General features: G+C 41.7%; 1 protein-coding gene across 9 annotated transcripts in view; it reads left to right on the top strand.

Moving 5' to 3' along the window:
- The window catches only part of cpeb3 (cytoplasmic polyadenylation element binding protein 3), a 38,899-nt gene extending 27,699 nt beyond the window's left edge, over positions 1 to 11,200 (top strand). For all 9 annotated transcript variants that reach the window (XM_086258417.1, XM_086258419.1, XM_086258415.1 and 6 more), the window contains 4 exons: positions 6,042 to 6,160; positions 7,243 to 7,357; positions 7,869 to 8,050; positions 10,240 to 11,200. In XM_086258417.1, coding sequence (XP_086114543.1) covers positions 6,042 to 6,160; positions 7,243 to 7,357; positions 7,869 to 8,050; positions 10,240 to 10,467 — 644 coding nt within the window. In that variant the 3' untranslated portion in view covers positions 10,468 to 11,200. The remainder of the gene's footprint in view (positions 1 to 6,041; positions 6,161 to 7,242; positions 7,358 to 7,868; positions 8,051 to 10,239) is intronic.
- Positions 11,201 to 16,169: the final 4,969 nt, after the last annotated feature.

The raw sequence follows: 16,169 nt of genomic DNA, 5'->3' as shown, positions 1-16,169 counted from the left end.
GGAGTGATAGCAGAGCCGTATGTTTTAATTTTTTCAGAAATCTCTCAGTCAGAACATGCTATATCATGTTTAGGTGGAAACTAGCGAGCTAACTTCCTGCTAACTTCTAACTCCGTTAAATTTAATAAATTCTGTTTTCATGGATGCCTGGATGTTAAACGTAATTATTACACATGGTAAAGCAGCAACGCTGATCATAAAGGATTTTAAGTGCGCCTTACAGTGCAGAAAATACGGTATGTTAAAGAGGCCTTTTTAGTTTGTTCAATTATCACCTTATTCTGGAGATCATTTATACACTGATCTCTAGGATGCTATCCTCAGTACCAGAGGACACATTTACCTACTGGTTACTATAGTGCAGTATCTGGTTCTTTAAAGACAGACATACCTTCCTTAACAGTTACACTTGCATTTATCAGGTGGCCAGACACAAGACCCCAAACCATCGCAAATGGTGCACTGAGTTAGCTGCATGCCTGATGTTCCACATAACAGTTTTAAATAGATAAAAGGTAGATGTTTGTGTTTCTGATGCCCTTAAGCGTGCAAGCTCTTACAGCTTTATATGATACTGGTATTTTGCTTTTATGAACTAAATGGAACATCCCTATTTGATGTTTGTGGGAGGGGGTGTGAACAGTAAGCTCTGGTCAGTGCGGGGCTGCCGCTCACACCCTCTCCTGTCGCCTAAACACTGTCATCACTATTGTTGGCAATGAGCGTCAAATGTTAGGGAGCTATTTCTGTCTGTGACCAGGGAGGAGGAGGAGGAGGAGGAAGGTGGTTGTTGTTTGCATGGCATAGCCTGAGCACTGCAAACATACTGCTCTGCATCCTGTAGTTACCTTGTGCCAGACTTGTTTGAATGTCATCTACATCCCCCTCTTTATCTAAATGCTGAAAGGCTGAAATAATGGCAGCAGAGAAGTGCTGCAGAGGCACGCCAATACTCAGGGCTTGATTTATCTTCTCGCACTCGTGTGGGGATTATATCCAGTGAGTGACTTCCTCAAATTGAGATGATTAGTGACGCTTCACTTCGCCGCTCCTCTGCTCTACCGCCGACTACTCTGCAATTGCTTCAGAGCCTCAGGGGCCTGTATTTGTTTTTAGGAGAGCAGATGTTTGTGTCCCCCTTCATCCATCCAGCCAAGCCCTCCTCCTCCTCCTCTCCCTACTTATTCTTCTCCTCCTCCTCCTGCTGTCAGCGGCCTGTCTCGTTACATTTTGTGTCAGAGTCACAGCCTTTCCTCTCTCACAGCACATATAGCATACATGGAGGTTTAGTATCTTCTATCCTTTGCATCTCATCCAGGTCTTTGAAGTATGTGCACAAGAGCACTGTTTGTGAGAGTATTAATGATAAGCTCTGGATTTAAATGTCCCCATTAAAGCCAGAGAGGTGCACACTGTGACCACGCTCGCTCAGCTTATCTAGCCATTGCGGATTGGATTTCAGCAAAGTCAACATAACTTTGAATTGATGAGATAATGGGCAGAATAGGATTGCACTGTATGACTTTGATATAGCAGTGGAAAGATGTTGGCGCACTGCTTAAAGTCCAAGCTCACGCTATCAAATTCAAAGATACGAAAGCAGATCGAGTAGAAACTAGTTCAGAGAGCAGTCATTATGGAGCCGTTCTTTAAAAATAAGAGAGATGTCGGCATTCGTTTTCTATCGACGGCTGAAAACAACGACTGTTGTGACTTTACTAAAGGTTCCAACTACTTCTCAGCACTTTAGTGTATTCATATTAGCTGTGCAGACATGAAATTGTTATCAGTCTTCCCACCTGATCTCCCAAAAAGGTCAAACTAGCAGCTCACGTCTTTTGTTTTACTCCACAAAATGTCATCCTGTTGCCACTGACGTGACACTTTCTCTCCACATGAGTCAATCAGCTGGCCTCCTTTGCTGGAAAGACTCGGTCCTGCGTGAAGTCATCGGTTTGTCCAAGAGGGGGCCTTTTGTTTGTCTGTTAACTGCGCTCTATAGGAGGAAAGAAATACTGCTGGTGTACATATTCTCACCCCCCACCCACCCCCAGCCCGCTCGCTAGACAGTGCTCGGAGCTCAGCAGCAAAGCCCTATAAATCTCAGGCACGAGCCAATGCAGATCTGTGCTCTCCTCCCGCGGCATAAGCCTCTGCACTGCGCAAGGATGATGGAAAAAGAGAAATCCTCAGCACCATTCAGATGTCTGAGCGTTGGAGGGGGACAGAGTGGCCAGAGGAATCTGCGCAGGCCACTTTAACAAACAGTCTTGGCTGAAGTATTATTTTGATCGTGACATGTAGAATTATGAGGCTCTTATTCTGGTGAAGCTGTCCAACCACGGAAGTCTAGTTTAGGACTGTATAAAGTTTTTTTTTTTGTTTGTATTAACGGGATGTTTGCTGAGAGATTTTCCCCTCCGACAGGTGTAATGCTGTGACAGGAGTTCACGTATTGGTTGCAGTGCAAAGTGGGGTGTAGCAAATAGAAATGACTGCATCACTTTTAGGTCTTTTGCATCAACTCTACAACTTCCTAACCGGGTACATTAAAGCAGGAGCTTCCCATTCGCCTCAGCCGCCTCTGCTATTTTAAAACTCCGTTTGTAAGGCAGCCATTCATGCACCCTCTCTCCCTTCTCTTCCTACCTTTTCTCACTTTAAAAAAAAAAAAACTCTCTCTTGCTCCTCTCCCCCTCCTCCTTCTCCCTCTCCGCCTCTCTCTTCTGTCCTGGGTCATGGAACACGTTGTTCCCTCCTTCAGACTGTATGAGCTGCTGGCTAGCTCTGCCTTTTCATGCCTCCCCCCCTCTTGTGCACGACTGCAGTTGCCTTTTTTTTTCTCTCTCTTCCGAGGGGGAATGTCAGCACTAAGCCACATGATTTCTCCCAATGACAAACCCTCTTTATGTAAGCCTGCAACCCAGAGACAGGGGGTCTTATGTCGGGTGATGATGAGGCACGTGCAGGAAGATGGTGATGCACAAAAATCCTCTTTATGTCATGTCTGATTGTGCATTTCCTGTGTGTGGTGCGGACGGGGGTTAGCTCTGTAAGGACCAATTTTAAAAAAAAGACAGAGATTAGTTGGTCGCTTCAAGCAGCTGATTTTAATTAGTTTTGCATTGTGGATATTATTGTTTTGCTCACAGTGGTACAGTTTGTTGTTGGGGAACACATCATAGCCCCGCTGAGCTTATTAGCCTGCAAAACCAACAGCTAAAACCCTTTAATTAGTGAGGTCCCCTGGGGTTATTTGCATAAAGCTTAGATGCATACAGAGACTTAATGTTGTGTACTGCTGCTGTGCTAGCAAAATCTGATATTTATCTAATTGACATACTGTTAATACATATCTCATTTTTAAGAATTTGTCAGAAGACGAAATGAAAAAAAAATCATCTGGGGTGTCTTGGAAAACTCTCCCCCCCACCTACCATCATTTAGTGATGAATTTCAAAGTGAAATGAACCTGGAATTGAACAAATAAATCTTAATGGATTCATCTGATTTACTTTGTAAATCCCTAAATAAGATGCAATGCCAACAAGTTAACTTCAGAGGTCACGTGGATTAGTAGTATAAACCGGAGCCAAATGACTCTTTTATTAAAAGAACATGGAAAGAATATCTCACCCATATCTCAGAGATTTAACGTGGATACGAAAGGTAATACTGATATAGTGGCAAAGTTCCACAGTGGAGATGGGAGTATCGGTCCATAGATCAGCATTAAACTGTCCATTTCATGGAGTGGATCTATATGGAAAGGTTGCCAGTACGTAAAAAACATTTGGAGTTGGAAAGGGTAAGTGGCAGATTTTCCAAAAAAGTTTGCTGATCAGACAAAACTAAGAGCTGATTTAGACTCATGTGGGGAGGTGCACATCAAATAGCTGTAGATCATAGCGTAGGGTTTCAGGTGGGTCTGACGTTACGTTGTAGCCACTGATTCATAAATCCCCAATAAAGCATAACTTTTCAGTTTCAGTCTGCCAGAAAGGCCAAGAGTGTCTGTTATCAGCAGGACAATGGCCTTAAACACAACTCTAATCCCACATTGGAGTGGTTTAAAGGTAAAGCTCAAACTTTAGTGCAATTGAGAATCTGTGGCATTACTTGAAGATGCTGCTTTACACCAGTACGACTCATCTGACTTGAAAGAGCCGGAGCAGTTTCACCTTGGAGAACCGGCGAAAATCCCAGTTACCAGATGTTTTAAACTGAAAGAGACGTGCCCGGAGAACCTTGCAAGTCTAACTGCTTCAAAAGGTAGCTCTACAAAGTACGAGGTGAATTCTTAAACACACTCAGGTTTTCACCACGAAAGTGGTAGACATGCTGTATTGCAGATCCTGAGTGTGGCGTTCAGGGAAGGACTACTTTTCTTCCCATCTACTGACCAGTTTAAGTTCCAACACAGTTTTGTGTTTGGTGGCTTCTGCAAAAATGCTGCTTTTGGGTTCTTTTCAGTATTTTCTGCGCAGTCGCAGTTTTCTCGCTCTTCAGAGTCATCAGATCACAATCCTGAAGCTTCATACACTGCATGGAAATCTGCTGCAGTGTTTTCTGCTGCTGCTGTAGATGCCGATGTCAGGAAGATGCAGTAGTCATCACTGCTAGAGGGAGAGCAGTGCCACATCACTGCGATGGCGAGACGCGTCACATGCATCAGGGCACATGCCTCACGTTCAGTCGCAGTCGGACAAAAACCCTTTCTCCTAAGGACAGACCCGCATCTGCTTACGCACCTGCTTTTTTTTTCAGCTTACCTTTGAGACTGGCGGCAGTTTTCTTTCTTGCATTGCTTTTATCCCCCCTTCCCTAATACATGCACGCAGATGCATCTACACACCACGGGGTCTGCTGAGTCAGACCTTTTTTTTTTTTTTGCTCCTCCAGTTTCTGCTTATCTAAACTGTAGCAACTCTACTCAGAAATGTTAAAACATCAAAGTCGCATTGCCACTCGTGCATTTGTCCATGTCAGTGTGTGTCACTGGGTTTTGCATTTGTTAGGATGATACGATGTCAAAGATAATTGGGTTCTCACTGGAACAAATGGCCTTTAGAGATACGCAATAGGTGAAGTGACTGGAGTCGGAGTGTCCTCCGGTAGAAACCCACTCAAACTCCTCAGACAGCAGCTCGTAATCCTCTGACTCATGGGTGCCACAGGTGTTGCCGGGTCCTTTCTGGCATAAATAGAGCAATAAATGAATAGGTTAGTGTTATTCAGAGGTGACTGTGTGGCATTATCTCCTGCCTTTTTTTGACTGATGTGCTGCACTGGATATTTACCTTTATCAGTTTCAGACATGCATCCTGTATTCATTATCCATCTGTCAAAAAAGTTTTCTTTTTTTGTCTTTTCTCAATATATGGCGCTCATGATGCTCAGCCTATAAATCAGATCTTTGTTGCTCGTTATCCCCGTAGCACCGCGTGATGGATGTACCCTATTGAATTGGGTGCCTGAAGTGGCTTAATAGCTCTGACCTTGGATGAGGTCTCTGCTCTCCGTGCTAAATAATTCAGTAGTACAGAGTGACTGTCTGAATTGCTCATTCTTTCTTTCTGCCTCTCAAAGACATCACCAAACTCTCTCTACCTGACTCTGGAAGATCTGCAGTGCGTTAGGCTGATCAATTTTGCATGGTTCCTTTAGGAGTGAAGCACTCCGTGCCATTTAATCTGAGGCTGTGCAGGCGGCAAGGTGCCTGGAACATCTGAATGTCTCGTATATGAATGCAAGGCTGATGAGTATGGAAGAACAGGCTGCAAGGTCATCTGTGCACTTGGAGCCCTGCTTGTCTGGATCTATGAATAGTTCAAAGGAAAACAGTGTGGGGCTTAGTCATGGGATTGTGACACTGTATTTAAAAAATAAAGTCTGATATCCATGAATTCTTGCCTTGAAGACAGACTTTAAAGTGTCATGGTCACAAGGTTGTGACTATTAAACACAGGAAATGTAGTTTCTGTGGAAACTCTTTTTTTCTCTCTTCCTGTAAAATCCCTGTTTTTGTTTTTCCTTTTTAGGCTATGCCTTCCTGCTTTTCCAGGAAGAATCTTCTGTTCAGGCCCTGATTGATGCCTGCATTGAGGAAGATGGAAAACTCTACCTGTGTGTATCCAGTCCCACAATCAAAGACAAACCAGTAAGTTTAAGACAAAGTTCTTGAAATGGTGCAACATACTTTGACATGGCTACCACATTTCCCTCCATATTTTCTTGGGGTACATGTGTTTTCTTGAATTAATGAGAGTTCACTTATTTAAATTGCCCAGACAGTATGCCCACGGTTCTTAAAAAAATAGTTGATTCTGTTTTATTCATATAGTGCCAAATCACAAGAACAAGTGTGTAACGGTGCTTTATATTGTAAGGTAAAGACTCTAAAATATACAAAAAGCCTGAACAATCAAATGATGCCTTAGACCCTGTTAGAAAGCTCTTGGTGACAGTGGCAAGGAAAAACTCCCTTTACAGAATAAAAGACACACTGTCTTTTATTCAAATTCAGAGAGTGAAAAGAATAAATAACTAAGGGAATGTTCAGGGTCACCTGATGCAGCCCTCTTTTTTCTTTTTTTTTCTTTTTTTTTAATATTTATAAAATTTCAACACAACCTTAAAAGTAGAGAGGGTGTTTGTCTCCTGAATCCAAATTTGGTGCTGGGTCCAGTTGATCACCAAAAAAAAATTCAAGTGCCATGCTAGTGGCCTGTGAGGTTAACAGTAGTGCTTTGAGCCAACTGCTAAAATTAGCATGCTGTCTGGCTCTCAGTGCCAATTCCAGCATGTTTATGTGTTTAAGTTTAGCTGGTTAACCTTCTTATTTTAGCACAGACTCTAAGGCTTCTAACATTAAGTTGTGTACATTCTATATGGAAATCATATAAGTTGTGTAACATTAAGATAGAGATATATATCTATCCATCTACCCATCTATACATCTACATCTACATATATATGAGAGAGAGAGATGGAGATATATGTAGATATAGTTTACTTGTATTGAGATAAACTGTGTGGTGTGTTGTTCAGACAATGTCTGTGGACCATTGATTTGTAGAAGATTGTGGGCTACTATCTTTCTAATTTACTCTGGATTAAACTAATGTATAGTTAACATAATTGATTGATACCACACTGCTATCTAGTTAAAACCAAATGCACAACCAGCTTACCACACAATGACTTCTAAGTGGGAACATTTCATTTTTCTTTTACACAAAGGTCCAGATCCGTCCCTGGAACCTGAGCGACAGTGACTTTGTCATGGATGGCTCCCAGCCTCTGGATCCCCGCAAGACCATCTTTGTTGGGGGGGTGCCACGGCCCCTGCGTGCAGGTAAGTCAGAAATATGAATGAGAGGACATCTTTTTTTTTTCTCTTTTTTTCCCCAGCAAGCTCCCAGAGCCTCTAAATTGCCTTTATAACATTGGCTGGCATGGAGCTCAGAGGCTGGAGGCTATAATGAAAGTTCTTCCTGTGAGAAAACAATCCTCTACTTGGGTTTCCAGGACGGAGGCCAAGTGGTCATCACGTTAAGAATTCATGGTGTAATGGAAGGCTCAGTCTTTCTTTTCTTGGGCTAAACATTGCTGGCTTGTCTGCAATGTGACCCCCTGCTAATTACACCAGCAGTTTGAGTTGAGACTGCTGCTCTGATGCGTAGTGTAGCAGGGCAGATTTTTATGTCGGACACTTCTTTTGCTTTTTCAAGCGTAACTGAAGGCTTTCAATTTGAAGAACAAACTAAACTCAGAACTTGCAAACTCACAGAAACTCCCGAGAGGAGTTTGTGGCACTAATCATCTCTCTCCCCACCCCCACCTCTCTTCCCTTCCTTTCTCCGCAGTGGAGCTGGCTATGATCATGGACAGGCTGTACGGAGGTGTTTGCTATGCTGGCATCGACACGGACCCAGAGCTCAAATACCCAAAGGGAGCCGGCCGCGTGGCCTTCTCCAATCAGCAGAGCTACATCGCTGCCATCAGCGCTCGCTTCGTTCAGCTGCAGCACAATGACATCGACAAAAGGGTGAGTGAGTTTGTGAGCTTCGTGAGCTTCGTTCACAGCGATCCCTCTTCTGAAAGAGAGCAGCGTCTCGACCACAAGTGAGGTTTTCACAGTCATTCCTATGGCGAGCTGTGGAGCTGAACTCTGCTTGAGTCCTCCATGTATCAGAGTTTTCATTATAGCAGGGATTTCAGCCAGCTACCCAACATAGCCTACAATAACGAAAGGCCATGCCTGGATGTGTAATGACTATGGCCTTTGGCTGAGTCCCGACACATAGGGATGGTTTAATTATAGTAGTTCCCTATACATGTATATTCACTGGAGCTGTGCTGCTGGGTGGTTATTTTAGGCACGCCGGCCAATTGCAGCGGGACAGATCGTGACCGAGGGAGACTGGTTGTCAGCCAGGAAGCTGAGCCTCTGCAGGGCGGGGCTGTCCAACCCACCTCAGCTATCACCATCTATCTTCAGTCGGGGGTTTATGGTGTCTTTATTATGACTTGGACTGTTTGCCGAAAACACCACTTTACAGCATCAAAAACATTCACACAACAAAATATTTATTTTCATGTCTTTGAACCAGATACCTAGCAAAATTTCTTCCTTTTATGCGGTAAATAGATGTCCATCTTACATTTGTTTTGTTGTTTTAGGCATTAGGCTGCAACAAAAGGATTCAAGTTGAAAGAATTAAGAGTTTTGAAAGGATTTATATTCACTGCAGACCACAGACAGTGGAGCGCATTCTTGAAATTCATGTTCAGTTGTGGTGAGAAACTAGGATGCCAGCTGGTGCCATTTTCTCTTCGTCCTTCTTCTCGCCTTCATTGTCTGTGACTCACTTAACTGTAAATGGCTCTTGATGATAGCACATGTGAGCTAATTACCTCTGGTCAGCTCTGTGTCCACCGAGATGAAATTGGTGTTTAATGGCCTGGCAGCTTGGCCGTTTCTTTCTGGCTTTCTTGCTTTTTTGTCTTCCGTGAGCTCGTTGCTCTCAGCAGTGGATATTCCACTGTAGCTGCTGCAGAGTTTGGCTAAGCACAGTCTCCCACTGCTGAAGGATTTGATAACCTTTCATTTTGTGGCCACACTATAACAAGGTTAACATCCACCTCTGCCTGCTTGTATGCTGAGGCGTCTCCATGGTGACTGAGCTCTCATTTCTTGTCTCCTGGCTTCATTATATTGGTGGATGGGTGGATACCTGTCCTGTTTTATTTTAGAAATTGTCAAACGGATCACAATGAACGGGGGTTCTGGACTATGACTTAAATGGGCAACACATCTGGAGAAAACCAGCTGTTATTCTAGCACAGTTACTGTGCAAATCACATATATACACAACAACAACAAAAAACTGGAGGAAATGGGGAAAAAAAACCTGCAGCTCGCATACTTTATTTTTAATGGCCAGTAGAGGGCGCCTTCTTTGGTTGCAAAAAGACCTGATAGTACAGCAGTCCATGCTAAAATGGCCCTTGAATCTTTGCTCTGTTACCTTGGTAAACATTTTCCTGACTTTATGGGCTCAATCACTACTTTTACTGAATCACTGAATAAAACACGACATTAATTAACTGATCCACCTTTCATTAGTCTCATGTGGTTTCATGAACCAGTGGGAGATGCCATGATGGATACACCCATCTTTTATACTGGGAATCGATGCAGACTGTTTAATGGCAACGGTAGATCTGTACCAATTGTTTGACCCCACACCTGTGGAAAGGATCGTGGATGTAGCCTGGAGTTATTTATTGATTGCTTAAAATCCATCAGTGACTCATAGCAGCCCTATTTTTTGATTATCATGCAATGACACCCAGAGGACATGGTAGTTTCACTGAACCGGGCTTCCGTTTCTCGTTGCTCGTTGACGGGGAGGCAGCTGCAGCTGATCTGTTTTATCAGGTTTCCTTGATTTGTCTGTCATTTCATATCTAAAAATATCTGTTCTCATTCACAGTGAACACGATTGCATTAGCTGGTTTCTTTTTCTTTAAAACATTGTTGAGGCTGACAGATTATGGCAGCAGTCGCCGTGAATACAGTATTACTGAGCCCTTTGTTTCAAAGACTGTTTACTTGAACAGGAAGTGAATTTTTTATGAATCTGAGCGTACGCCACTTCAATCTGTGTTTTTTGGATATGATAACCTAAAATGCGGTTTTGTTTAGATTTTTTTTTTTTTTTTTTTTGCCAGGTGGAGGTCAAGCCGTACGTCTTGGACGACCAGATGTGCGACGAGTGCCAGGGGGCACGCTGTGGGGGCAAGTTCGCCCCCTTCTTCTGTGCCAACGTCACCTGCCTGCAGTACTACTGCGAGTACTGCTGGGCCAGCATCCACTCACGAGCCGGCCGAGAGTTTCACAAGCCACTGGTGAAGGAAGGGGGCGACCGCCCTCGACACGTGTCCTTCCGCTGGAGCTGAGGGAGTTGGTTGAGTCCAAGAGCCAGCCCTGCCTAACCCCCCGCCCCTCCTCCCCAGTGAACCCACGCCAACCTGCCCCCAAAAAATCCTCCTGCAGCCTGGGACAGCGCTGGAACCCTCCTCCCCAAAGCCCCATCCATCCACCCTGCATCCCACAAACACCTCATGATAAAAAAAAGGCAGAAGTGATACCATCAAACACATGGGACTTTCTTCACAGCACACAGCTCTGAACTCATCGTCTAGTGTTCCCCCCGACGATGAAGCTTTGTGGGGGAATTGAAAAGCTTAGAATTTGCACTTTGGCACAAAATCTTACTAAACACACACACAAACACACACGCACACAGGATGGTATGTTAGGCCCCTGGCTACTTTTAGTTCCCTGTTCTGTTGACTAGGTGGTGCGGTACGTCCTGTTGGACCTCCCTCCCCTTTACTAAGACAGAGGTGGGACCATGCAAATATTTAAAATATACATATATAAATATATATAAATATATATATTTTGTTTTGTACCTATCTATACATCTATAGATAATTTAAATTTTACGTAAACGGAGCATGCACTTATTTTCAAAACCTGTAGTTATATTGCCCCTGATTTAAGAAGAAAAAAGAACTACCAAAGGCAAATGAAATTAATGCATACTGAGGAGCAAAATAGGTGACATAAGATGTAGCAAGATTCAACAGCTATCCAGTAGTGTGGAGTTAAAAAGAGAAAAAATAACACGGCTATATTCGCTCTCCATTTTGACTCTGAAAATATTAATACCTCATATGCGCAATCAGATCAGTTTGCTTTCTAGGTCTTTATTTTTGATAATAACATTATTTTTTAGTGTTATGTAAATGTAATGCTGCAATAGCTTTGCTGCTAAATCCATGGTATAAACAGATACCATAACTTTATTCAGGCTAGGGTGTAAAATAACAGCAGATGTAGAGAGAAGCACCTGGTGGGTTTTTTTACGTTTTCTTTTTTTTTCCTCCTAAATTAAATGAGAGCCGCGGCAGGGGGAGGGGGCGCCCCCAGGCAGAGACGGCTAACTTTTGTGTGTGTGTGTGTGTGTGTGTGTGTGTGTGTGTGTGTGTGTGCTTGTGTGTGCGTGTGTGGGGACCGGGCGGGGGGGGGATGGGGAGGGTCGCCCCCTAACTGCATGTTTATTTCAATCAGGTTGCTGCATGCAATAGACTTTTTCAATATCACGTCTATTCGATTCTGCCCATGTTTGCACAGCACACTACAGACGTAGGTTTGACTCACACCAAACTGGACAGATACAGGGAAAAGCTGGTCAGAGGAACCAGAGGGTTCCTGCACAAACAGGCATCCAGATAATATGATAAAGACAAAACCTTAATAATCACAAATCCCAAAAAAAAAATGTAGGATTACCATTAAAACAAAAAAACTGTCTGATAGGTGAAGTACTTTTTTCCCTTTTTTGCAGTGATTGTTGATAGAATTGTGCAATTTTTTATACAGTACGTAGTTAGGTCTGAGTATGCCTAGAACTGTGATTCGCTTTAACTGTCGTCAGTGTCCGACATAGAAGTCCTGTGAAATGTCATAACTAGTGTATGCACACGTATATATGTTCTCTTGTACACACACCTACTTGCACACACGTACACACACACACACTCTTGCACCAGTACACACAGAAGTCTCTCACATGTGTACTCGGACGGCTGTCGATCTTTTTTTTTTTTTAAATGCACATTAACTGGGTCCGAGGAGACGCAACCAATGTGAGCTTAGACTGAGAACTGAGTTGAAATTATCCTTTTATTTTTCCACCATTGAGAAAAAGCGCACGTTTACGTCCCAGAGTGCAACCAAAGAGCTCACGTGTTCGACTTTGTTTAACAGAGACCACCTGACACACGGGATGAGGAAACTGGACGGTACGTGGGCGCAGCAGATCGGATGAGGAAAAAAAAAAAAAAGAGAGAGGCGTTTAGGGGCGAGGAGTCAAACTTAACACTGAAGCTACTGGACACTTGATAAACTGAGCCCTGCACATGCTCTCGCTAAATGGGAAGGGGTAGGGATGGGTGGGAAGGAGGAGCGTTGCCGGAACATGCAGATGTGCAAACTGGGATTACCACATTTATCCAGATTTTTATTTTCCTGCAAAGCTTGAAGTAATGGACCTGCTTAAAAAAAGAAAAAAAAGGTGGACATATAGATATATATTTTTGTTTTTATCAAAAGGTTATGGTGCAGTTTAAACAGGAATGGGCGGGTAGGTGGATGCAATGCATAGAAACTTTAAGTATTGACTGCTGAAGACGGGGAGGGTATGCTTTTTTTTTTTTTTGGGAGGCTGGGCCACATTACACTGGTTTTAGCAGTTTTGTGGACAATCTGAATGGGATCCTGCATCATTGCGAGTTATCGCGTGTTACCCCTTCCCCTTTTCCTTAATTCCGTGAGTTGTGATTGGCGCCCCTGCAGTCCCTCTCCTCTCTTTCCATTTTACTCAGTTAAACTGTGTGTTTGTTTGTTTTTTCACCAAGAAATCGAAACTAAGCAACAATACGTTTTTTCTTCTTAACTGAGGCTAACCATGAGTAATAATAAGCATCCCTATGAAAGTGAATTCTGGGTATTTTTTGTGACATTTCTTTCCCCACCCAGAAAAAAAAAGGTTTTCTATGTTTGTTCCTTCTCTATAATAGCTATTTGTTATGCACTACTCTTTGTATCTGACCAGTTTTCAACAGTCAGCTGTTCTTTTTGTTAAAAGACAAAAAAAAAGAGAGATAAAGTGTGCTTTCTGACTGACAAGATCTTTTGCAATACCTCAATTTTGAAATATATTAGGAGAGAAAAAGATATTTTCTAAGTAAGTTTATTCAGATGAGAAATATATATTAATTTAATTCTTCAAGAGAAATGATTTAACAGATGGTTGATTTTTCTTTTTTAAATCTTATCATGCTTTTTTTAAAGTTTGCTTTTATTTTAAGAATTAATTATTTTATTTTTTTGGAAAAAGACAACAACTGAAGGAGCTAGAGCTTTATACTAATAATATGTAGTTAGTGAGAGTCTACTTTATTACAGTGGCAGCGAGGGTGAGCGCCCCACTGGTCGAAACATCGGAGGGAGGAGAGCTCTTTAAGGAAATCGAATATAAGGTGCTCAAAGAGGAAAACGACACATATTTCCCACCTTTTTGTATATTTATAATCAATCATTTACTATGCTGACCAGAGTTGTGAAAGAGATCTTCTGTTCGTTATTTTTTTAAGAGAAGTTTTTTATGTTTCCTAAACGTTTGTGCTCCCTTTTTTGTTTTTGTAAGAAAAAAAGAGGGAAAAAAGAGCAACCCCGATTCGTTAGCCCGACGAGAAAGACTTGTGAGAGTCACGGCTGGAGGTAGAGTGAAAAGAATGTTATTTTTACCACAAAACAGACACAAGTGTTTTCACCTGTAACTTGATCTGAAGCCCCCAAGGTGCATCAATAGACTGGTGGCCTTCTATTCTAGCAAGACTTGAATTAGTCCCTTTTTTTTAAAGGCTAACAACCTTGATTCTTTGTCGTAATGTGCAATACTGTTTGTACTGTTTGTAGAAAAGAAGAAAACAAGAAAAAAGAGGCATAAATCTTTACTGCAGAATTATTTTCATTGCAAGCATTGTGATTCACTAAAAATCATTTTCTACTGTGTATTTACCTACTCTACCTGCTAGTACCTTCCAGTAGTAATGTAGCCTTTGTACTGAGAAATTTTCATTATTTTTAGAAAGTTTTGCTAAAAAACAAAAGAAGAATTTAAACATATTTGCATATTTTCATTTTTATTTCATGTTTTTTCTTTACAGACTTATTTCTCAACCATTAATAGTTATTTCTGGGGGAGACTTTCATATCTGGTCAATGTCATTAATATTATTTTGTATTTTTACTTGGAATAAATTAATTTTTATTATGCTAATTCTTTAAAAGTTTATTTTTTTTCCCATTTGTTCACTTTTTCATTTTTTTGGAAGCTATGAAAAAACCCCTTTGTAATATTGTTACTAAAGTGTCTCGTTTCTTGAAATGCTAAGCTTTATGTGTTATAACTTGCTGATGTTGCTTACATTAGTGTGAAAATGATCTAAAGATGAAAAAAAAAAAAAACCTACTCACAAAGAAACAGATTGGTGGTTGGTGATGTTTAAGTGATTCGCAATGTAAACAGATGAATGGGCAATAAAATAAAAATGGCAGAATGGAGCATACATGTAGTATGTTGTGATGTAATTGTGGAAGATGGGTGACACCACTGACCGTTTACTGCTGTTGCTACTCAGTGCTATGTTCCAGTAATTGCTACTCATTAGCTCACATACTTTATTCTACTCAGCAGATCCTTCTAAAAACACCAGTGACACATGCTGTACGTGGTTCAGTCCCCACAGAGCACACCGGTGTGACTGTATTTAAGTATGAATGTAAACGTAGCTGCACTGTATGATACATATAGAAATTGGAAGGAGCATGTGTGACCTGTACAATATTAATCATTTATAGCAGGCATGGGCCTAATGTGGCTGCTCTATATATATCTGTACTTTCACCCTTTTTCCTGCCTTCAAGGAAAGAACGGTTTGACGTTTGAATATTTTATTTGAGAAAAACTGACTCCTGTCTCTCCTGCTGTATTCATCAATAAACATGGAGGCTGTTAGCTGAACCAAGCATTGAACATAGCTGCAGAAATGAATTTGTAAAACTGCATCTCGTTCGATTTTGTTCTTTACAGATTTGTTAAGGAGATAGTATTGTAGCTTGGTGAGCTTTAGTGGTCTGAGGTGAGAGGTTTTTTGGGGGGCCAGTTTGCTTTAAGCTGTAGTCATTATGTAGGGCGAATCAAAAAGTTGCTTTTTTTCCAGAATACAAAGAGGAAAAAGTAAGAAGTAAGAATTTTGAGATTTAAAAAAAAAAAGATTTTTCAGAATTTTGCATTCTGAGAATTCAGAATTTTTCCGCCAAGGATGTGGATTCATGAAATCTAAAAAAACAAAACAAAAACATAATTCTCAAAATGCAGAATTCTAAGAAAAGTCAGAATTCTCCCCTTTCTTTTTTTCTTCAAAAATTCTGAATTCTCAGACTTCATATTAAACATTCTCACTAAATTCTCAGGATTCTGAGATTTCAAAGATTCACAATTATGAGAAAACTCTGAACTGTATAAATGTTCTTTATTTCCTTCACTGGCCCTAATCTTCCTCCTTACAGTTACGATAAGTTATCTTTAGCTCAAAAAAAGACTGGAAGCTCAGAAATGGCAACCTTTATGTTGTCCAGAGCTAGCAGAGGCTGCATGTCCCCAGCCAACATTTATATGTGGGGCCCATATGGTTTGGAAATGGGCTGAAAAATGGGCCCCATATAGGATTGTCCGCGGGTTCCGTAATGGCCCCATATTAAATGCCCATATAGGTGTTATGTTAGGAAAATCTGGGAACTAAATGGGCCCCAACTGGGAAAAGTACACAGAAACCCACCTGGGCCCCATCTTTCAAGTTTTTGTGGGTACCATGTAGGCACCACATAGGCTAAAAAGTGGGTTTTAAGTGGGATTGTCCGCGGGTTCCATAATGGCCCCATTTTATAAGCCCATCTCGGTGTTATATTGGTAAAATCTGGGAACTAAATGTGCCCCAACTGGGCAAAGTACAAAGAAACCCAC

This window comes from Aulonocara sp. 'chitande type north' Nkhata Bay, linkage group LG13, assembly GCF_057382095.1.
Source record: "Aulonocara sp. 'chitande type north' Nkhata Bay isolate Kocher_YH1m ecotype deep benthic linkage group LG13, A_spYH_male_GT1.1, whole genome shotgun sequence".
Taxonomy (NCBI): Eukaryota; Metazoa; Chordata; class Actinopteri; order Cichliformes; family Cichlidae; genus Aulonocara; species Aulonocara sp. 'chitande type north' Nkhata Bay.
The sequence above is the reverse complement of the archived record's forward strand: the minus strand, read 5'-3'. Positions and strand labels throughout refer to the sequence as shown.